This window comes from Mercenaria mercenaria, unplaced genomic scaffold (genome assembly GCF_021730395.1).
Source record: "Mercenaria mercenaria strain notata unplaced genomic scaffold, MADL_Memer_1 contig_114, whole genome shotgun sequence".
Taxonomy (NCBI): domain Eukaryota; kingdom Metazoa; phylum Mollusca; class Bivalvia; order Venerida; family Veneridae; genus Mercenaria; species Mercenaria mercenaria.
The window spans coordinates 19244-44343 of record NW_026459117.1 but is presented as its reverse complement, the minus strand read 5'-3'; the positions used below and the strand labels follow the sequence as shown (position 1 = coordinate 44343).

The 25100-nt window shown below is 34.4% G+C and overlaps 3 protein-coding genes across 3 annotated transcripts; 1 reads left to right on the top strand and 2 right to left on the bottom strand.

The window, feature by feature from the left end:
- Window positions 1–297: 297 nt before the first annotated feature.
- LOC128551483 (carbohydrate sulfotransferase 15-like) lies at window positions 298–8274 on the bottom strand. Its single transcript, XM_053532356.1, has 4 exons — window positions 8115–8274; window positions 4827–4971; window positions 4128–4275; window positions 298–2001 (listed from the first exon to the last, which is right to left on the bottom strand). Exons 1-4 carry the CDS (start codon window positions 8204–8206, stop codon window positions 1820–1822), a joined length of 567 nt encoding a protein of 188 aa, XP_053388331.1. The 5' UTR covers window positions 8207–8274; the 3' UTR covers window positions 298–1819.
- Window positions 8275–9841: 1567 nt separating this feature from the next.
- LOC123540016 (uncharacterized) lies at window positions 9842–11175 on the bottom strand. Its single transcript, XM_053532352.1, has 2 exons — window positions 10745–11175; window positions 9842–10331 (listed from the first exon to the last, which is right to left on the bottom strand). The coding sequence occupies exons 1-2, from the start codon at window positions 11173–11175 to the stop codon at window positions 9842–9844; spliced, it is 921 nt and encodes a 306-aa protein (XP_053388327.1).
- A 4582-nt stretch (window positions 11176–15757) lies between these two features.
- On the top strand, window positions 15758–17696 carry LOC123549617 (uncharacterized; the record flags this gene model as incomplete). The annotated part of the gene is made up of 1 exon (XM_053532355.1): window positions 15758–17696. A coding segment is annotated over exon 1 (1939 nt), but the record flags the coding sequence as incomplete, so codon positions are not given.
- Between the last annotated feature and the right edge of the window lie 7404 nt (window positions 17697–25100).

The following is a 25100-nucleotide window of genomic DNA, read 5'->3' as shown; positions in this document are numbered from 1 at the left end:
TTCACTTTTGATTACCTCTCATAAACAGACTTGACAATTGAGTTTCCTATTTATTTGCTTGGATTCATTCTTTGCTTCTAAAGGATCTTCGTAAAGTCTTTTGCAAAATGCTTTCAGCACCTCTGAAGTGTCGTTCAGAAGGCACTCAGTATCTTCCTGGAAGTTTTGTATAGCGTTATGTAATTATTTTTTTTAACAATTTTGGTTTTCAAACACTCAATATTGTTCACATTCTCGACAGCTTTTTTTGTGATTTCATAAGCTTAAATCTGAAAATTACTTAAATTACCTGAATATTTCTTTTTGTTTTAGTTTTTGTTCAGTGCTAATTGTCAACAGTGAATATTTTATATATAAGCACACAATATCTCAATGCAACGATTTTTTTTCTGAAACTCAAAAACAAAATGCTTTATTTCTCATGTACATAACTGCATAGACACATTTCACAATCACTCAAAATAAATATTTCATTAAGACCTTTTTCCATGAAAGGCAGTTCCATATTGTATGCCTATTATCACTGTATGGATGTTAGCAGGGATTTATGCATAATTAATATATACAGACTATATACATAAAATACATAATTAAAGTAAAATGTAATTATTGACAACAATACTGAGCCCATCAAACAAAACAACAACATAATAACGAAACTGATATTAGTTTAATTAAACTGATAGATGCATTTATTCAAAATGAAAAAGCAACATTGAATGTGTGATAAATGTTTCAGATGATTTCTTGGTTGACAAAAGTAAAGAAAGAATGTTAAGATTAATACTTCAAAGTTTTAACAAATCAATGATATCATAATATTGATAACAATGATTCAAATTTCGTCCTACATATTTCTAAATACATCAAAATACAGTGGTAGCGTATTTTAAGCGTATTTTAATTTGTTTTGAATGCATTACGAACAAAAGTACAATACTCTTAAAACTATCTATAATAATTGTTCAAACAACTTTTAAGACCTTAAAGAAGATCCTTTGAAAAAATAGAATGCATCCAAGCAACATTAAAGATGACTCTGTAATTGAGTGTGGTAAGGAGAGGTAATGAAATTAATAGTTCTTACTTATATATATATATCAAGACACGTCTGAAGCGTGAAGTGTAAAGTATGAACTGTGAACTGGGTATTATGAAGAATGACTGATAAGCACTGTAAAGCTGGTTGCTGATTTTGCTCTTATATAACTTTTTCATTATAGATGTTCTATAGCCTTCTCTGCAACAATACAATAATAGTACAATAAAAAAAAATAATTACATGTCCGCATACATGGTTGTTTTATTGTAGAATTTCAGGATATTGACGTTACGTCATTTGCTGTTACATGACTCCATTGCGTTTTGTTATGATGAAGAAAGCCGAAAATAATACTACCTGTCAGGTACATTTCAAAAAATCAGAATAGTTTTTTGTTTCTGTTTAGTGTACTTTTTGTCATGTAAGTATAGTATGTCATACTAATAGAAGTAAAGTTCAACAATTTCGAACTACTGAGGTGTCAAGTGATTTGTACAAGAACGTATTTTTTTATATTTCAAGGGGACTCTGTGGTCGAGTGGTTAAGGTCGCTGACCAGCTTGTTTTCGGAAGGTCGGTGGTTCTACCCAGTTGCCCGCTCGTGATGAAATAATGCACAGAGGGGCACCTGGGGGTCTTCCTCCACCATCAAAGCTGGAAAGTCTCCATATAACCTATAACTGTGTCGGTGCGACGTTAAACACAACAAAAAAAAATCTAACACTACAAAAAGTCATATTTCAAATATTTAAGAACTGAGAACGAGTATGTTTATTTTCAGTTGTAATTAAATCTATTGCCTAGTAACTTCACCAGTTGATCATTAAACGGCTTATAAAATTTATATAAAAGTTTGTATGTTTGTGGCCACATTTCTCCAACCTCTGCTTTTCGCTTAAAGTTTGTATTTGCCTCTGTCCGTCCTGCGATCTTTTCCATCAAACTTGTGGATGGCAACCCTGTAAAAAATGCACTTTTGATGATTTCATTTTAATTAGACCATACGTCTGAAAACCATTTAATTCAAAACGTATAATGTATTCAAACGTTAGCAAAAAACACTTTTTGTATCGTGGTATTAAATCATGTCATAATAAAAGCAGGTGTGTGGACGTTTTAAAGGATCTGCCAAAGTTAAAATGTAATTCGCGTTCCAATAAAAATACAGTTCTAATTTTCTACTAAATTATTCGTAGTTGCGGTAAAACATTGCATACTAGTTTGGTTCAATTTTTTCGTTATCAGACAAGACAAATAAGTTTTAATTTGAACTTTTAGTTCATTTAGTTTCATTTGAAATTGGTGTCGGATTTTAAACGATTTTTACGCAATTTTGATTATCTTTGATTTTTTAATGACATCAAAGAAGGCACTCTTGTATTGCTGCACTGATATTGTATATACGAAAATAAACGGTTGTTTTCTTTCTATGTAACAAGAAAAAAAATAAAGGACATCAGACATTATGCAAGGGATTTTACCCAAAGTTCAATGCTATTTCTTTACTTCAATATCAGGTAGTTTTGTATAAAGGCTTCAAATACTGATAAATAAGTTATATTCCTATCAAACTGTCACAAAAGCAGTTTTATTTCATATTCGTTTTCTTGAAATTCGAATAGTTTGTAACTAACGGTCATATTTTTGAAAAAATTAAAATGTGTATTTTTATTAAAAATAAGCATTGGCATTTAAGGTATATCTATTATGAAATATTTAAACACAATGATTAAACTTATACCATGCAGATTATCAGTTTTATTGACATTTTCAAAAATAAACGAAAAGGAGAAAACAAATGTGGAACAAAACTTTTGGACTCATAACTGTAGCTCAGATCTTTCCACTCGAGTGCACATGATAACTGATGCATTGATCATAGATTCTTGTTTGTTTTCTATACATCTATTGCTATACTGTAATTACACATGTACAATACTGACCGGGCATTATGTGGAGGATTATATATTGAATACATTCAGTGGTGTATCTGGCCATACATTGGCGTAGTTGTCCTTTTCAGCGAATTGGTGTTAATTCTTGGGGAATCAGTGTCAGTTCCAGGCGCGTCAGTATTGTATCTATGGGCGTAAGTATTAGTTTTACGAGCCTCAGTGTTAGTTTTCGAAGCAACAGGGTCAGTTCAGGAGTTGGTGACTGATGTACTTATGCAAGAGTTTAGGATGCTGGATCCAGTGTTCTTTGGTTCGAATTAAGGCAAATGTTGTTCTTTAAATACATTCTAGGTTCCTTAAAAGTTAAGAAGTTTGCAGCAAAGTTGCACTATTCCCATAGAAGTTTGTCTATATCTGTTTCCAAGCCACTTGTTTGGTTCATGGCTAACGACAGACGCTGTTATCTTAATCCTGCTGACACTCAGTCAATAGACACAGATTGTCAAGAGGCAGCAGACCTAATTGAAAAATTCAAAAGATATACTTATTACGATCAGTCTGCTTTCTAGCTTGACTTTCTATGTCCGCTATTTATTTAGTTTTGTGTTTTCTATGCTTGAAATATTTACCAAAATGAATAAAGCTGTAGATATGTAAGGTTTAGGAAACATGCAATAAGTGTCAAATATTTTATTCAAAATTCATTTGCAGACACCCTGTGCGTAGTTTTATTCAATTTAAAACACTTTCCCCCCTGCGACCAAGTTCCATTTATGCAGCATACGTATATAATATATTTTTACAAAGGCATGTGAAATATTTTGTTGCGTCACTGCGGAGAAAGATGCTTAAAACGTAAAAATGATTTAAGTTCATATTTTAATAGAAATGAGAATGAGAAATGTCTACAAAGTCCTCTTTTTTGTTCATAAACTTGTAAAATGAAGTCGCATTTATCAAGAAATGATCTTTAACTATCGTTACTATGCAATTCCAGAAGTTTAGCTCTTTGTCAGATTTTCCTTAATTGGAGAGACAATCTGAATAGGAAAATGTCCGAGGTCCTTTAAATATCTGTCAATGAATGCAATATGGATGGAATATGTAAATATACTTGAAAATAGTGATGCATTAATGTGGCATAAAATGATAAAAAAAGATAATGATATCCTGGAAAAGCTTTAACTTACTGGTTCCTAAAAAGCTAAATATATCTGCCATGGCCTTGTGTTTATTTTTGGAAAATGCCTCTAGTTTGAGAATCTTTATTTGATCTTTTGGGAATACTCGCATGAAATCTTCGATGTAAATATGGTAAATACCGATTTGTATTTTAACCTGAAAAGACATTAAATAAGCATGAGGTAATGTCAGTATAAACATATTTTGCTAAGAAAATCAATTTATTGGGTACAAATCAGCAAAGCTACAGCCAGTTTTTAGTTTTGATCATTTATGTCACTTGATTAATTGTAAAACAAATTTGGGAAGTGCGATCATTCATGTTTTTTTCTCCCTTAACACAAATAAATTGAAAGGAAAACTTTTGGGTTGACTGATCATAAGTGACATGTCGTCACTTCTGGCGAAAAAAGTAGGTTCTGTCAGTGTAAGAATGTATCAATCTCGGAAAAGTTATACATGTATCAACACTGGTTACCCACTCGGCCAATATCCCTTTCCATAGGTCGATAATATTCCTATCGCAAACTCTCATAAAGAAAGATTAACTTTATCGTTTCGCCGCTTCATTGGATTACACAGCATAAAGTCTTACTACACAGGAATATTTTGCATTAAAAAGTATAAGTAGTCAAATTCAGTTTAAACACTGAACACAAGTGTTGCATAATTCATTATGTAATTTCTAATACAATTTGCTGTCTTACCGTATAATCCAAGAAATATGCACAATAACATAAACTGTGAATCTTCAAGCAGCTGGTTAACGAGCCTATCATAGACATGACTCTGCTATGGAAATCTGCTGCATTGGCAATTCTTTTGTTAAAATAGATATAGTCCGAATACAGTCTGAAAGAATATTTTCCCGTCAATTTGTAAAGATTGCAAGAACATGCACATCAAAAACAAATAAAACGAAAAATAGTGACCACTTAAGTAAGGTCTGTTCACCTTATACCAATATGAAATCCCAATGATACTTTGCTGTCAATAACTACGCTGGGGCAGCTATGTCGGTGTTTTAGTTACACCTATGTCTGTAATTTGTATATCCTTAGGACGGCCAGCACATATTTATGCAATCTCGCCAGGCATATGTATGTTTTTGACAACACATAAAATGACGTCACTCGACTTTCAGCTATTTCCGGAAGTAAATAAAATGAAAGTAGAAATGCTAAACTTGAAAACGAAAGCCGCATTTTGATTCGTAGATAGTCAGGGGTCACGCGCAGGGGTCACCTCGTCTAAATGTATGCGCGTGGACTTATTTTTTTTTTTTTTTTTTTTTGCTATTGGGGAGCCAATTTTCAGCACTTTATTACGAATTGAAATTACCTGGGCTTTAGTACAGCATGTCAGCTTTTAATCTATGAAAAAATATTTGAGCTCTGGATAAACAGAAATCCCACAGGGTTCCGTAACGGACCAAGGGTACATTGATAATTTTGGAACTTCATCAAATCGCTCAAAATGTCATTTTTGAAGTTGTCTGAGAGTGTCGGTATATGCCTCAGATGTAAGATATAACCGTATTTGAGAGCTGCAGACCTAGACATTTCAGAAATATTTTCAAAATAAGTTCCGTGTAATAAATGTTGTTTCTACGGAAGCGTGAAAGGGCCATCAGACGCTAATACGTTTTAGTACGTTAAGGCTGCGGAAAGGATATCAGTATCTTCTTTGCAGTTATACCTTTGTAATATCTATTTTTATGTCAACTACAAATTTATGTACTTACAGCAAGCCTATAATGAATGTTTCACAATAGAAATTCTCGAATCATATAGATTTTAAAATGATTCCTTGTATATTTTACACTAACATGCTTGGTGAAATGTGTCTGTTGTTTACCGTAACTACGTCAGATATTGACTTTATTAGTTTTTCTTTTCTCTTTTTGTCTAAAAAATCTATACTTCTTTTGTACATAAACCATAGCCGAATTTTCTTACAATTTTATATCTAGATTGTCTTAAAATGCATCATTCGTCTTAAATAAATTCAAAAACTGTAAGAGTAAAGTAAAGTACTTTTTTTCCCTTTGAAACAATAAGATAAATTTGTGTGACGTTGCATTTCAAACTTTTTCGGAGAGGACTCTAACTATACCCTATACATGAACCTAGAAATGTGTACTCTTTCAACTTAAATTCCTCTGATCGTTTTGGCTAAAATGACAGAAACTTGTCTCACTGAATTGCACACTTTATCTGCAGGGCCCACGATCTCCCAACACATATGCAAAGTTCTCCGCACACCTGGACCCGGGTCAGGAGATACACAAATTCTTAAAGTTTAATCTGCAACCACCGTTTCCCAGTATGTTGAGTATTTGTAGCAAAAGGTCGTTATTTATATAAATCCACTTAGCTCCCAACGTTTGAAGCGCTTGAACTGACAAAATGTAGTTAATGGTAAACAGCAATTCTTTGATGAAAGTCGACAATACAACCAAACATCATTAAATTTTGTATAAATTAAACATTGTCTTATTTAACGTCATCAGAGATTAAGCATCGTTGACTGGTCTCATTCCATGTTGTAATTTAGTATATTGTACAAAAACAATGATAAACACTTATATTGCATTCAGAAATAATCTGGTTTTAACATTTATTATTTGTTTGCGTAACTGTAAGATAGTCGACGTCTAAGATAGGCGGAGGTGGCGGAGAAAAAAGTGAAACTACTGAAAATGAGTAGGTAGGCCAAACATGTTTTCCCACTTAAAGGAGAAAATACACAAATTATTTTAGACGTTATAAAAGTAACTTTAACGTGATCTTTCACCATAACTGGCCATTGATACTTGTCTGGACACAATAGCTATAACTTCGAAACAATATCAGACGATTCTAATGACGTATACGTATAGAGATATAATCCTAATTCACAAAAGAAAACAATTATCAAAAAAAAGAAAGAAAAAGCAATGAGGTAAACACAGTTTGTGAATGCGATTTCATCTAGTGAACTAACAAATAAAACTCAGTTAAACATTCAATGTAATAAAATTAAAACGAATATCAGCTTTAAGAAAGAATATTTGCCAAAACAAAAGCTACTGTTACTTATTCTGAAAACTGACCTAAGAGGAGGTGATTTACAAAGTCGTTTTGTAAAATCATAATGGATTTGAAATTGAAATAGTAAAAAGTCAGTCAAGGAACATTAGGTGAAATAATTTTAAAATTGCACGTGGTTTAGATTCAGATGGCGTTTAAATTTGTTTCACTACTGAGTTCTAATGATCGTGATTTAGACAAGAAATTACTTTATTTCATTTATTATTAGTATCATCCTCATTATTATTATTATTATTATTATTATTATTATACCAGATATATATTTCCATAACAAAAATGTGCCGACCACATTATAAACCTGACAAATCTAGATAATACGAAGAGTTCTGGTAGATTGTCATTTAGAACATTCTGTGATTTGTTTTCAATAATAGAATAACTCTTTAGGAGATGTTGTTTGGAGACTTTTCTATTATTGGATTGGAGTCACCCCAAAACATTGATGTAAAAAAAGATTTTACATGCAGGGGACATTACCACCCATCCTCTAGTGACCATATAACGTTTTAATATTCATATGTAACATAGATTATAACATTTAGCATTGCAGAAACGTTTGTGAATTTGATAATATCTGTTGTGTTTATATAATGAAGCTGTCAACATTATTTATTCGAAATCTTCGTACAGGGGTTTTGTTTCATTATAATATCGGTAAGTTGGAGACAAAAGAAATAAGTGATAAGAGTACTTAATAAATGGCAAAATTTTGAAATCATCTGTTCTATGAAACGAATATTGAAAACCAAACTGTTGATGCCTTTTAAATGTATAATGCAGAGACGCTCTTCCGCCATATTGTCATGCAAAAAATCTTCTGTCCCCTGAGGTTCAATTTCATTCCATAAGTATTACTGAAGTGTATAAAAGAAAATAAATCTCAAACAAATATTTCATACTCACCTTGAAATTGGATTTCTCAATATAATGATTATTTTTGCGTGTGGATTCAAGTTATAAATTATATTTGCGTTTGTAAAAGGGGGTGTCGTCATATTTTTGCTTTTCTCTGCTCGTAGCAAATAGCTGTTGTCAAAAAGAGAGGAAGTGCTACAATCACCTGAAATAGAAGGATGTGTATGTTTGCTATGTCTTTATACAGATGGTTATATTGTAACTGCAAATACTAATTTATATGCATGACAATTGTAACAATTAACATCAATTCATATGAATGACAATTATCTATCATCGTATTACCATCGTTTACAGTAGTCAAGGCTAGGAGCCTGGATCACTTTTTTTGAGTAAAAATCCGAATCAGTCACGCGTGACTTAAGCGTACCAGGGGTATTGATTTTCTAGTATTTGCAGACGACGCATTACGTACGGTCAGGATTCTTTCAGGGTGATTCATAATATACAAGTTCAAACATGTTTACCTCTGTTTATTGCTAAGTACAGTAGATTGGGTATTTCATCTTATTGTTCACTTAAATATTCAAATCATTATTGCCGGGAAATCAAACGGGCGATATTTTTACACCAACGTAACGTTCCATTTCCTGTATTACTTTTATGTTAAACTTGATCACGTACACTAGGTTTATCTTAAAATCCCATGTTATTTATAGTCACCAATTTTGTAAAATCCTATATTAGTTAAAGCAACAGCTAAGGTAGCCCTACAAGCGTTGAACGTCTATTTCCGTAATCTAGCCTTTTACACTATATTTGCCATTTAATGTTTTACCTTATATAATTTGATGTCTCACAATATACAACACATATTGGGATTCTTTCACTTAAACATGTTCTTATCGATCAATCAATTAAATCATAATATTGCAAAAAAAAAAAAAGAAAGTATTTACAGTTAAGAACATTAAACACTGTAACAACTTTTAGCTAAAGCGTATAACATTAATAGCCATAAACCATTCATTCAATGAAACATTACCTGTCCTGCTTTATACCATCAGTCATCCCCCCATTAAAAAGTAAACAGTAGACGCTATAACATTTCGTTCAGGCTATTTGAGGTCGGTATCAGTTTAACAGATCAGTTTATCAAAGGTTGTTAACAACTTCGGTGATATAAACTTGAATTCTAAAAGTACTATGAAAATACAGTACAGAAATGAATCGTGCGAAATGGTTTAAGTGGTATTAATGACACGCGTCGTGGTGTATTTCAAATGATCATCGAAGCAAGTACAGACATGTTTACATCTGTCATCCAATCATTAGCGCGATTACGCATGATTTTGATAAGCTACCTTAGCATTTTATCATTTTAACGCAGTCCATTGACGGGTACACTTCTATAAATCGCAGTTCTTAAAGAATACATCAAGCGGAAAGTGTTAAATCAGGTAAGGGTCCTATGATTTTATTTAAACAGACGGTAGTTTATGTATAAGGTTTAAGGTTAAAACTAACTGACACAATTGTCACACTGTGTGGTATTTGTACAGCCGATAACGACTGAACTTTTATATGGTAATGGCACGTGTCGGATTATGACTGAGGGTATGAAATGTAAAAAGACGGAATAGTTTGACAGTTTTATTTACATATTAACAGTGGTTAATTACAGATTTATTTACATATTACAGTGATATTCTCACAAGAAAATATAAAGCTATTTATGCAGTTTAACGTTAAATTCACTCAATGTCATGGTACATCTATTCTATGTCACTGGCTTTCGCCCAGCTATTAAACTTTTTGGGATAATATTTCCATTTCACAAAATACTGTTTATTATGTCCTTTGCCTTTCGTTTTAATGATTTTATCAATTTTAAAAGTCTGTTCGGGGTCATAGTTCATTTTTTGCAGTTCAGATTCATAAAATGTTCCTTTAATTTCCTCGTCTTGTAAATCACGGAGTCTGTAGATCGGTAAAGTTCCTCGATGATATCTCTTGTGAATTATGTAGATCTCGCCCGTGTAAGTTTCGTCATAAGCGCGCGTAAAAGCATTTCGCAGATGACTGATTCTCACATAATTCCCGACTTTGAATTTGAATGGTTTGAGTTTTGTGTCTTGTTTTGGACGTGATCCATTCTGGCGAAGTAGGTGGCCAGTCGCACTTCCTCCTGGTTTGTGTCTGTTACCTCTGATGGTGACATTCCTATCGTTCTGTGATACGTATGATCGTAACTGTTTGCTATATCTTGTAAGACAGGCAAATAGGAATAACTGTCTTTGTGGGTGAAATATCGGTACAGTTTACTTTTGATGGTTAAAATGGCTCTTTCAGATGTGGAAGCTTTCGTCTCATTCTGCGTTGGAAAGTACTTGACATCATATTCACGCATCAGTGACTGGACTTTATTTGCTCTAAATTCCTGACCTGTATAATAGAAAACCAAAGTGAGGCATGACAAATGAATCAAATTTAAGTTACATTTTATTCGCTACATGAGATTAAATGATAATTTAAAGCTATAGGTGCAAATTGTACAATGATTATACAATTGAGTGAAACGTTACTGTATACGATATAAGTGGTGTACTAATTGATCATAAATAAAGATAAACTAGCGCGAAGCGAAATAAAATTACTATACATTGTGTAAACTGAACCTGCCTTTGTCTGTGATGAGCTTTGCTGGAGATATTGTTGTGAAGATATCTTTAAACGCCTTGGCCACCTCGTCACCCGTTTTCGATTTTAACGGCCGTAACCACACGTACTTGGAAAACGTGTCAATGACCAGCAGGATATACTTGTAGCCATCGTTTAACTTGGCAAACTTCACCATATCGATCAAGTCCGCCATCCATAAGTCGTCTTTCCCTGAGCTAATGACATGGTTTCTTTTAAACCGTCTTCTCACTGGTTTATGAAGACTGTACGCTTCCTTGTTATGTAAGAATTTCCGTATTCTGTGCATTCCAATGTCATATTTTCCCTCCTTCTTGATCACTTTATATAGTTTCTGTGGTCCCGCAAAACTACCCGGATATCTAGGATCAAAGTATATCGAATTTAGATAATCCTCCCATGGTGCCATGTCTTTACAGTTCAATGTTCAAACAAGAAATGACTGAACAGTACAGTGTCGTGTATTTTTATTCTGAATCCTCACTGGCCGTGTCTTCTTCGCTGTCATCTTCGCTTTCATTTTCGTCCTTCGACTCGAATAAGTCCTCAAAAGCTCTTTTGTTTTTCTTCAAAACCCTCTTTGCGGCTGATGTCAAACTGACCCCTTTACTGCGCAAATCGTTAATTTCTTGCACAATTTTATGATGGGTAGCATTGGTCAATAATGGAAACCAGTATATTTCAAGCAAAGATTGGTATCTTTGGAGAAAGTTTTTTTCTCTGTAGGGCTGCACACGCTCGCTGGCCATTTCTTCCGCATCATCTTCATTTTCACCATTGTCCATGAATTGGTCGTATAGCTTGTTGAACTTATCTTTGCTACCACATTGAGCAAGATGCCATAAATGTTGATAACCCACGTTATCTTCGACATCATCATCCATAATTTCCTCATCAATTTTAGCCCTTTTAGCTTGGGGTTCCTTATTTTCTGGACACCAACCGCTTTTCACGTGCCTCTGAACATCGTGCCCCGAATCAAACAGCAGTCCACAATCGTCACAAGCCTGCCCTTTATCAGCCATAGTGTTTTCTTGCTCGAAGTGAACACTTTGAAATCCAACAGATGAATGATCGGAATCTCGAATATTACCCTCTTTTATAGATTCGCAAAGAGATGTTTCAACATGATTGGTTAATTCAGCTCGGTTTTGACTTTCTGGTATCTGATTGGTCAGATCAGTTTTGGGCCCTGTATGTGTGATGTCTCTCCATGCCATGTCGTTCTTCAATCGGTCTTTTTCGCACGTAAAGGGTTTCAAGTCCACGAGCAAATACCCGTAAGGATGTTTAGTCGCTTTTGTGAAGGCTTTTAGGAAGTAATCGGTGTTACCAGGGTACATTTGTCGAGCTAATGTCATCACTGACTGCTGATCTACTGGGTTGTTAAACAGAATTAGATAATGACAATTCCTCCGTTGAGTCGGATCCTTGTTTCCGAACAGATTCTGGTTGATAGAAATCACTGATAACGATCTGTGATGGGACCCTTCGGTGAACAAATCGGTAATGCGTTTATCCTTCCCAGCTTCTGAGTACAAATCGTCAAGAATAAGTAAATTATTGATCCTGTGATCAAAGAAATCGTCGTCCTCTAAATCCGTTGGAATGCCTTGAACAAATTCCACTCTTGGAAACACTGTCCTCTGAATTACCGAATATAGTGGTTGCCATCTTTTGTAAAGCCATACGATTCTTTGTATTGTTGGTTGAATCCTAAAAGTATGGTTCTGCAACAAATTCTTGACAAAAGTGGTCTTCCCGCATGCTGAAATGCAGTTAAAATCGCATTTAGGTCTAATAAAAACATAAAATCTATAATTACATTTTTCATTCAATTTGATAATCATTTGGAATTCATAATATTAATCAAAACATACCTGTTGGACCTGAAATCATCATGGTAAAGGGGTGTTGGAGACCTATCGTGTGTATTCTGCTCAAAGGATCCTCTTGTAATGGCAGTGCCCCATGCTGCTTTTGCTGCTGCATGGTATATTCTTGCTGTTGATGTTGCTGCTGGGTATATTCTTGCTGCTGCTGCTGCAGGGTATATTCTTGCTGCTTTTGCTGCTGCTGCTGCTGCTGGGTATATTCTTGCTGCTTTTGCTGCTGCTGGGTATATTCTTGCTGCTTTTGCTGCTGCTGCTGCTGCAGGGTATATTCTTGCTGCTTTTGCTGCTGCTGCTGCTGCTGGGTATATTCTTGCTGCTTTTGCTGCTGCTGGGTATATTCTTGCTGCTTTTGCTGCTGCTGCTGCTGCTGCAGGGTATATTCTTGCTGCTTTTGCTGCTGCTGCTGCTGCTGGGTATATTCTTGCTGCTTTTGCTGCTGCAGCTGCTGGGTATATTCTTGCTGCTTTTGCTGCTGCTGCTGCTGTTGCTTTTGAGCCGGATTTTCCATCAACATAGAATGTTTATTTCTCATGTGTCTTTTCAAGTCCTGTGTCCACACGTAACTTTTAGTGCACAACATGCAATGGTTTGCCATTTTCTTTCGATGTTCAATCCTCGGTGTCTAGCAAACGAATGACGTAAAGCTTAAATTCTATGTATTTATATCAATCTATACAAAAATTGACCGACCAAAATACGTCTTTACAATACAGATGACCAATCAACGATAGCTACATTCAATGAACGACCAATCATTTTGATTTACCACAGCCAATTATATTACTAGGCTGTGCTATGACTTCTAATATAAGCGAATACTAGCTATACAACTTTCATTTTACTCCAGGCCGAGAAAGAGAGAAGGCACATTGATACTGGCTAACGTTTGATCTCCACAGAGTTTACAGTGAGTGTTTTTTGTCAGTCTCGCCTGACTTTATCTTAGTCTCGCCTGACATTTTCTTAGTCTCGCCTGGCTATCAACCTTCAAATAAGCTGAACTTTATGATTTAAAATTAGCCAATCAGTTTACACCATAACTCATTGTGATATACAAGTGAGGGAATTAAATATATTTTGTATTATACTTTCAGACTTCAAACAGTTAAGATGGTGTACCAATGCGACGTTTGTGGGGACACATTTGCAAAACTGAGCCAATTACTCCAACATAGGAGGACTCAAAACCACTGGTTTATGTGTCCTAGTTGCAAGAAGTCATTCACGCGGAAGGAAAACTTGGAAAGGCATCAACAGAAACATGCCGATGAAAATAACCACCACTGTCCAGAGTGTCTGAGAGTGTTTACAAGAAAAGATTACCTGGATGAACATTTTTTACAGCATGAAAATCAGAGTGGTGGTGGTGCAAAAAGGAAACATTCTGATGAAGAGAGTGACCATATCGGTCATAAACGACAAAAGCTAACGCAAAAGGATAATGCAGTGGAATTTTACAGTATGGAGAAGATAAATGAGAAAAGAATTGAAAAGTACAACACAACGGCGTCCTACTATAACATTACAATAAAGGACTTAGAAGTGAGAGATTTGCCGAGCATATTGAAAACACTGAAAGTGCTCTTCCATTCTATTCTCGCCAGAGTGACGGAAAACATACCAGCCAACGATCACGTTAGGGTATCTATGGACAATCCCGAACTGGACTATCCAGTTGTACTACCGTTCATGCCCAGATCATCTCTAACAGTGGATAGACTTCTGTCAGAAATAGAAAGAGTGCTGCAATCGTATGAACAGGTTGTGGTTGATGAGTCATTTGGCATCGAACTCGTCCATGTTGCAAACGTATCAGGATCAGGATACAAAATGAAACCAACGGTTGACATTACAAATATGTTGGAAAAAAAGACAAGCATAATTCAAATAAAAAATTGAGATAAACTATGTTGTGCGCGAGCATTAGCCACAGCCATTGCTCGCGTTGAAAAACACCCAATGTGGAATAGCATACGACTGGGACGCAAGATTCAATGTGAGCTAGCAATAAATCTTCACCAAAAAGCCGACGTGCCAATTGGACCATGTGGAGTAGATGAAATTAAAAGGTTTCAAGCTTCTCTTCTTAACTATCAAATTCATGTGGTGTCGAAAGCCCACTTCAACGCCATCGTGTATCAAGGTCCAGAGGGCGGCATTCCCATATACTTGTACAATCATGACGAGCATTTTGACGTCATAACTTCAATGACGGGGTTTCTCAACAGAAATTACTTCTGCACGACATGTAAAAAAGGATACCAACACAAAGAACGGCATACCTGCAATAACCCTTGTCATTTTTGCCGAAAACTTCACAAGGATAATACGGAAGACTGGAAGTGTTGTGAAAAGTGTAATTGTAAATTTGTAAATCAAACTTGCTTTGACTTACATAAAAATAAGACAGAAAATGGAAAATCTACGTGTGAGCTTTATTATCGGTGCATGGACTGTTATCAACTGATAAATCGGTCGCTACATAAGAAAATACATATTTGCGGTGAACACTATTGCAATACCTGCAAGGACTATGTGACAGATGACCATTTATGCTATATGCAACCAGTTGAACAAGATGAAACCACAACTGAGGAGAAAACAAAACATAAAAAACAAACAAAATACGTTTTCTTTGATTTCGAATGCACTCAGGATAAGCGTCTGGAATGTGTAAATGGTTATCTCCCGGGTGTCAAAGGTACATGTGTAAACTGTAAAAAGTCATGGTGTGATTCAATGGAGCATATACCGAATTTATGTGTGGCACATAAGGTTTGTAACGTATGCATGTCCCGTGACGTTACTGGTTCATCTGAATGTTCAAATTGTGGTCCTAATGAAAGGATATTCTCAGGTGTCAGTACGACCGAACAATTTTGCAAGTGGTTATTTACAGCCGAAAACAAGGGTGCTACAGTTATTTGCCACAATTTCAAAGGTTATGACAGTTATCCGATCATGAAATTCTTGTATGATAATGCCATTCTGCCCGAGGTAATCACAACAGGATCTAAGTACATGTCTATTATGGTATCTCTTTTCAAAATCAGATTTATAGATTCATTAAACTTCATTCCCATGGCCTTGGGTGAAATGCCAAAAGCATTTGGGGAAACTGAAATAGCCAAAGGGTACTTCCCGCATCTGTTTAATACGACAGAAAATCAATCAAAAGAACTTAATCATTTGCCTGACATAAAGTATTATAACCCCGATAGTATGAAACCAGAGGCACATAAAAAGTTTCTGGAATGGTACAAGGCGAATATGCGAAGACCCTTCTCACTGCAGGCAGAACTTTTACGTTATTGTCAGTCTGATGTGGATATCCTTCGAAAATGTTGTCTTAAATTTAGGACACTTTTCAAAGACCTTACCAAAAATGATAAAAATGATGGAATAGATCCTTTTGAGAAATGCATCACCATTGCGTCAGCTTGCAATCTTGTCTATAGGACGCTTTTCCTAGACCATGAAATTATTGGCATCATCCCAGCTCATGGTTACAGACCTGAGGCCAAACAATCAGTAATGGCCTATCAGTGGCTTTCTTATCTAGCATCTGAAAGACATGTTTATATACAACATGGTAGAAATCAGGGAGAAAAGCAAATAGGGCCTTATAAAGTCGATGGATATTATGAAACGAATGATGGAAAAAAAGTTGTTCTTGAGTTTCATGGTGATTTTTGGCATGGTTGTCCCACATGTTTTTCTAAAAGTACCATAAACCCCGTCAATGGACTATCAATGGCTGAATTATATAATACTACCATTGAAAAACAAAAATACCTTGAAACAGAAGGCTATATTTACGAATGCATCTGGGAATGTAAATTCAAAACACTGCTGAAAGAAAACCCTAGTACGAGAGAATACATTGATTCTTTAGAATATGTGTTACCGCTAGAACCAAGAGATGCATTTCATGGAGGACGCAAAGAAGCATTTAAAATGTACGCAGAGTCCACGGAAGAAAATTGCATAAAATACTTTGACGTTACCTCCCTTTATCCTTATATTAATAAAACAGGAAAAATACCCCTGGGGCATCCAAGGATCATCACAGAAAACTTCATTGATATAAGCAATTATGAAGGTTTAATAAAATGTAAGATTTTGCCTCCAAGGAAATTGTATACGCCTGTTTTGCCTACAAAATGTAATGGCAAACTGATGTTCAGCCTATGTCGCACTTGCAGTGAAACGTATGAAAATGGCATATGTCAGCACACTGCTAATGACAGAGCAATATTAGGAACTTGGGTCACCGATGAGGTGAAAATGGCTTTATCTCAGGGTTATAAGTTATTAAAAGTTTATGAAGTTTGGCATTTTGATGAAATGGCTCAATACGACCTCCGTACTAAAACAGGTGGCCTTTTTACGGAGTACGTGAACACATTCCTGAAGGTCAAACAAGAAGCCAGTAGTTGGCCAGACTGGTGTAAAACAGAATCAGACAAGCAGAAATATATTCAAGAGTATCTTGATAGGGAAGGAATAATGTTAGAGTATAATAAAATTGAGGACAATCCTGGTTTGAGACTGTTGGCCAAAATTATTTTGAACTCGTTCTGGGGGAAGTTCGGCCAAAGATCTAATCTGACGCAAACAACCTATATTGATGATCCAGTTCAGTTCGTAGATATGAAGGCATCAGACCAGCAAGAAATAAAAAATGTTCGTTTTATAAACGACGAAGCTGTGCAGATTGACTGGGCTTATACCAGCGATTTCATAGAAACTTCAAGCCGAACTAATGTAATTGTTGCTGCATATACCACAGCACAAGCGCGTTTAAAGTTGTATAGTTATTTGCAACCATTAGGAGATAGAGTTCTGTATTGTGACACTGATTCTGTTGTGTTCACCTCTTCGAAGGGGCAATGGGAACCCCCTTTAGGTGATTTCCTGGGAGATTTAACTGATGAAGTTCCTAACAATCAAATAACTAAATTTGTTACAGGAGGGCCTAAGAACTATGCTTACTGTTTAGAAAAACCAAACAAAAAGGGTCAATCCTCTATTTGTAAAGTACGGGGCATCACTCTCAATTTTAAAAATTCTTTGGATATTAATTTTAATACATTAAAACAAATGGTTACTGGCCAGCCACGTAACGCATGCCTTAAGGTAATAGATACAAATAAGATTACCAGGAATCAAGATACATGCAATATCATCACCACAACTGAAACGAAAGACTACAAAATTGTCTTTGATAAGAGAGTAATTTCTCAAAATTTCAGCTCTTTCCCTTACGGATATTAGATATGAAAAAAACAAAACAATTAAAGCAATATGTTTTATGATGTGTTGTAGAGAAATGAATGAATGTTATATTATGTACATGTATTATTGTCTTTTTGTATTGTATGTCCTCTTGATTTATGTTATTGATATGAATAAATAAAATACGTAAACTATAACAAGTGTTGCTTTTCCTAAACCCTATATCTAACTTATTCAAATATTTATTGTATAAATGGCCTCCGGCCCATATAGAATGAAATAATTCATTTAACATAATTGCAATTCATGGTCATTTACCATACGTAAATGTATATTATTTATTGCATATTCATATTTATCACCTACATACTCTTTAATGTTCTTAACTGTAAATACTTTCTTTTTTTTTTTGCAATATGATTTAATTGATTGATCGATAAGAACATGTTTAAGTGAAAGAATCCCAATATGTGTTGTATATTGTGAGACATCAAATTATATAAGGGCAAATATAGTGTAAAAGGCTAGATGACGGAAATAGACGTTCAACGCTTGTCCCTATAGAAAATTCATGCGGGATCCCAGTGGAATCCCCTGGGATTCCACCGGGATGTCGAAATCCCGCCGGGAATTCATTCATTCACCGGAATTATTTTGCAAAGAACCGGGATATTAGTGGGATTCCCGTTTGGCATAGCGGAATTCCCGGTACAGTTCCGGGATAATCAGAAAATAAATACCAGGCTGGGATTTTTATGCTGAGACCGGGATATCGGAAATATGAAATTCCGACACATCTATAATAAAAGAAAAAATGTGACGTTATACTATTCTAAATACGAATAAAATCTGAAATATCGATTTCTTAGTGTTGTTGTAAAGTCAAAAACTGATATCAGTCTTAGAAAAGTAAATACAGGTATTTATAGGGTTCGATATAAATTGTGAATTAATAATGAAAATCAATTAATCATGCAATAGCCGTAATAGCTGTATTTTATTTTATTCAATGAACAGTAAATTGAAACTTTTGAATATTCGAAATACCAACAAGAGATGTCAAAGAAGACGGTTCGACCGACTATATCTATTTATATTTGTAAAATGAGACATATTTGAGGAAACTAGAGCAATATTTGCAATATTTGAAATGTGATCAATACAACAAACTTGCAAAACAGTTTAGGTTTAGGTCAAATCCTTTTACTTTTGGCGTGCATCAAACCTTTATCCCGAAATTCAAAGTAAAAATGGAACAAAATTCATCACCTTTTAGTTTTATGTATCTTAAGCAATGTGAATGATGATGTATGACACGTATTTTAAGTTCATATAAAACCCGTCTTGCAGAGACAATTCATCAAAACGTTATTCTGAAACTCTAAGTAAAAGGGAGGACAATCCATGAAATATCTGTGCGAGACGTATGCTCCATGTGTCATAAGATTTTGTTGATGATGACTGACAAATCAATCGAGTTAAAACGGATATTAAGTGAAAATGCACTAAAACATTATTCAAAGTACGGAGGCAGACGTGGACGCCTGGGAGTAGTTCGTATATTCTACAAAAAAAATACATATTTTTATGAAATAGTAAGAAAAAAAGTCATTTAATCCGCGTCATGCTTTTCCTTTGTTTACAATAATTCTTTTCTATCAATTTTTTGTTGATAAAACGATTACGATAAATCGATACATGTATTATAGCAACATATTTTCTATAATAAAGGGAAGTAAATGTGCCGCTACTATTTTAAATATAAATAAAAGTAATTGATTATCTCCCATTCTTTCCGGCCTCTTTCTATTTCAGTCAGAACATTAGGAGAGATGCGTGTTGTTTAATGTGTGCCCTCAAAATATTGGTCGATTTACATGCTTAGTGTTATAGACAAGAACTTAGAAGCATAATTTATGTAAATAAACCAATGTGTATATAAATAACTAGGATTTCACAAAAAAACATGCAATCAACTGCATTAAGATTTTTTTATACGTGTTTTAGTTTTGCTATAAATATTTTGTGATCTATGAAACAAATTATCAAATATAGTATTTCAGGAAATATGACCAGAATGAAAAACCATATTACTAGTATTATGTACATTTGAGCTATCATTGATAAAAGTTTACAAGAGATGAAACTAAGTGGAAAGTAACACTTTTGCGTGTATATTTTACAAATAGAAGCCAATGTATGTTACACTTATTTGATTGTTATCATTTTAAGTTAAAAATGAAATAAGTTGCAGAAGTAACATAAGAATCTGTCTCTCAGGGAAACATTGAATTTTCATTCTTATCTTGACAACCTGAAGGCTTCTTTATTGTAGACATCATCTGTTTTAGTTTGTAAAAGATTTATTATTATTATTATATTAAACATTAAACCAGCATGTTAGCGCAGGCATTAACAACTGGGAACGGATTCAATGCGCCATAAGACGGAATGCACACAAGTTGAAGTTATTGTGTTCCGTTTCGACATTTTATTTTAGTATAATGTTCAGCATTTTCCTCATTTATTGCGTATTTTATACCGATGATACTTCTATAACTGATTTCATGAATCGTGATTTCACATCCGTCATACTGTTTTTATAAATTGTTTTTTTTTAGTTAACAAGTAATGATATCATATTTTCACATAACAATCTTTTGGAAGTTGTATCAAACTTATGGAGATCATTTTTTAAATAAAAGCCAATATTTAATTAACGCTGAAGGGACTTAAGTACAAATTTTAGGCGAAGAATATATATAAAAGATTTAGAGCACTGAAGCGTTTAAAATTATTGGTACAAATTTGTTGACATAAAAGTTTTGCAGGAAATGCCCATAAATAACTCAAAATATTGTGCAGAAGGTAGTAGACTGTTGCAACATTTTTGAAATGCAGAAAATATACATTCTTCTTGCATTTTTACCAATATCTAACTTTTATCTCGCCATATCATTTTCATGTGTCATATATTACAGTTTATGCCAAAAGTTGTGGAAATGTATATCTTGACACATTTCACCAAAGCTGTCCTGGCGGGTAGCTTTAATGTGATGCTGGAGCGACAAATATGATATTGAGTTTTGAATACAAAGTTTCCTTTTTTGTCTTGTTTCATGAAAAACCCAGACGTAAGATATTGACAGAAAAGTAATTTGATGATTTTTTTTCTGTTAATTAAACGAATAAAATTATTGTGTCATCGAATTTATTTTCTTGTAAAATTACATTACGCTACATCTACACCCCCCCGCCCCCTCCCCCCCCCCCCCATTTAAACGACAGAAAAATTCAGTATTTTTTTCTGTATCTCCTCTTTTTTGTAATTAATATGAGCCTCGCCATGAGGAAACCAACATTATGGCTTTGCGACCAGCATGGATCCAGACATGCAGTCTGGTCAGGATAAATGCTGTTCGCTTTCAAAGCCTGTTGCAATTAGAGAAACCGTTAGCGAACAGCATGGATCCTGGTCAGACTGTGCAGATGCGCTGACTTGTCTGGATCCAAGCTGGTCACAAACGCACTATGTTGGTTTTCTCATGGCGCGGCTCATATGACAAGCTCATTTTGATTCCGTTTTACGTAGAATTTAATCGAATAGTCCCGTGTTACTGTGTAATGATATTATTCAACGTTAAAATCACGTTGATCAAGACTGAAATTATTTATCTCGCAAGTTAATCATAATACATGAAGAATCACTATCGATGTTCATGACATAGTAAACATTTACAAATTATTTTTTATTTAACAAGTACATGAACCTGTATAAAATTCCATCAAAACTCGCTATTAACTATGCGTTAAGAAAAAACTCAATATTTTATGCATTTGATAGCATTTAGGTTAGCACATTTTTCTTAAGTTTCTTAACCCGCCCGCTTAGCTCAGTAGGTAAGAGCGTTGGTCTATGGATCGCGGGGTCGTGAGTTCGATCCTCGGGCGGGGCGTATGTTCTCCGTGACTATTTGATAAACGACATTGTGTCTGAAATCATTAGTCCTCCACCTCTGATTCTTGTGGGGAAGTTGGCAGTTACTTGCGGGGAACAGGTTTGTACTGGTACAGAATCCAGGAACACTGGTTAGGTTAACTGCCCGCCGTTACATGACTGAAATACTGTTGAAAAACGGCGTTAAACCCAAAACAAACAAACAAACAAACTTAAGTTTCTTAGGTAATATTCGAGTTCTAACCGATCAGGCTTTAGAAAATCTTAACGAGGTATACCTTCCTCGGAATTGATGAAGGTAAAACATAGTTAAAATGAAGAATATTTATTTTAGTATTAGCAAATAACGCGGAATTGTAATCGCCGAAGAATAATTCCTTGTGTAACCATATAACCATGTATAAAAATGTCTAATTTATCTAACTTTTTTACATGATTTCGAATATAGCTCATAATCTGAAAAGCGAAAAGCACCACGGGCAAACTGCATTTATTTGCTGTACAGATGTTGTTGCTGTGAACAGGTTAATTCATTTAACATTTTTTTCTAGTTTAAAACAACATCCTTTATAAAAATGTTCTAGCTTCAAGAGATGTTACACTTGCATGCAAAGACACAAAATAAAAAATTATTCCATAGAGAGTGTTTTTGCTAACATCCAAAACCTGTCAAACATTACAAATATGAGTACAGTATATGCTAGATGCTTAAAATGTTAAATGTTCCGTAAAACGTAAAAAGAAAGAATTGTTTTTCGTTTGCTTTTACGGTGTCCCGTAAGAGCTACAGCCGCATAATGTGAGCTCGAAACAACGTTACTACGATGTTGAAAAGTCGTATTGACGAAACATGTAGTTTCGTGATTTCGACTTTCCACCACCGCAGTTTAGTGTTTTAATCATCGTGATTTCGACTTTCCACCACCGTAGTTTAGTGTTTTAATCATCGTGATTTCGATTTTCCACCACTATATTTTAGTGTTTTAATCATCGTGATTTCGACTTTTCAACATCGTAGTTTCGTTATCTCGACTACACACTTTGGTGAAAACAAATTAATGAATCTGCTTAATAACCATAATTATTGACTGAGTAAAATCTGGCTCATAATTATATATTATTTTATCTGTTTCATACAAAGTTAACAAAAATATATATGAGATAATCTGAGCCAAGAAAGACTGAGCAGAATATGAACAACGATTGAAAAAAAAAAGATCATCTTGTCGGTAGCAAGACTGACCTTTCCAGTTTTCCTTGATTCTGTGTTTTCCACAAGAAACTGTTAGCGTCACAACTAGACTAGCTCCTAAACACTGATACGTTTGTTTTTTAGTTTTATTATTGAAAGTGTGAATGTAGCCAGTCTATATCCTGTGTCCAATATCATATAACATTTAATAATACAATCCGTTCTCTATCGCCAGCTCAGACATGCAACTCATGTCTTCGTATTTACGAGACATTAGGAAATGTACGTGTACGTGTATATGTGTAGGAGATTTATTTTTTATTTTCATTAGCGTCTGAAGTGTCAAAACTCAGAACGTTACAATTTTTAAACATTTATAAGTTCATAAGGATTAGATACGCTCACATCTTTTATATCACACAAAAGTTATGATATAATTTAGCGACTGCTTTCTAAATTTCCAAAAATCATCACTGGCCTTTAAAACCAAATTCTGCCATCAAAACATGTGTATAATTTCTTGGAGCTGCAACATGCGCTGTAATTATCTTTTAGAATGTATGAACAGAAGCATGATATTTCTTTATGCAGAAAAAAAAACGGCATAAAATACTAGGAGAAATGTTGTACAACATTTTTAATAAGTTTGTAAAAAAACAACACCTGTAGGCCTTTGAGTTTTTTTTTTCTATAATTCTTAAATTTCGCTGCAACCGCTATCAATGTTCAACATATATCTATATATTGCTATAGGAGTCTCAGTATTCTTAATCCGTATCGTACTAAACTTGTTATCTGTTATTCACATGTGACATGTATTAGTGATGCATTGATATTAATTGTATTTGTTAATATCAATACTTAAGACATGTTGTTGCAATATACTCTCTAAAATAATTAAAAACACAAACTGAGCACAAAGATTATAACTCAGAATATGTATAAATTGTCAAACGTATCTTTGTGTAGATTCGGTAAGGCGTAGAGGTTGCGGGTAGGAAGTCCGATGAAAGCGGCAAGGACCGTTTTTACAACACGCGAAAACTGGTCAGAAATGATCAACATGCGAGAACATTCTTCTTGACTTATAAAAACTATTTAGATTTGCTGACATTAGGAAAATTATCGTAAATGGAGAAATGTTTTCGTGCTTCTACAGGTATACCTACACGAAAAATGTATTTATTTTTAAATACTAAGTAGGGAAAATAAAGAATTTGAAAAAAACATTGTCAGAAATAGAAGTGTGTAAGAGTGAGAAAAGGTGTCGCACTGCCATCTAAATGTTCCAAATATTTTAGTTCTTGTAATAATAGAATGCTCATTTTATAGATAGTGTGTGTAGTGTCATGTTATTTCTGATAGATAGTGTGTGTAGTGTCATATTATTTCTGTTTTACTTTTTCTGTACATGTTGTGGAACTGTATATTGTTGATATCTTACGCATAATCCGCTGGTTTTCATCAAATGATACCCTTGTTCGATAAGAAGAACTGCATGGGCGAATGCCCAGAAAATATCAGTAATATCAATGATAAATGGACGGTTCTTTGATCTTATTTCCATAATAATGAGACATGGCATTATTTTACTTTCTGACTAACACAGATGACAAACGTAGTAAATATACTTGAAATCGAGCGAACGTTACTTTTCAGGGATACATAGCTCTTTGACATATTGCCGGCATATCTAAAATAGCGCAAATTTTGTAAATTTGTAAAAAATGGTATACTATATATAAAGTCAGCTTACAGGCAGAGCACAATACTGTTAACGTGCAAAGTAGTGAGTTCGATACTCAAACAAGGAAAAAGTTCTCACTTACGATTTGTTAAAGACAGAATTTCTGAAGGGTAATTTGTTCTGCACCTTTGGTCCATGTTACTTGTGCATTTCAGGTTACAGTTGATAAAGAATCCAGAATCACTTTAGGTCAATTGTCCGTCTTTAATATGATTGACATACTTTTCTTAATTAAGAAATAATATTATAGCAAACCCATGTTTTATAACGCAAATAGCATGAACATCAATAAAAAGGATAAAAA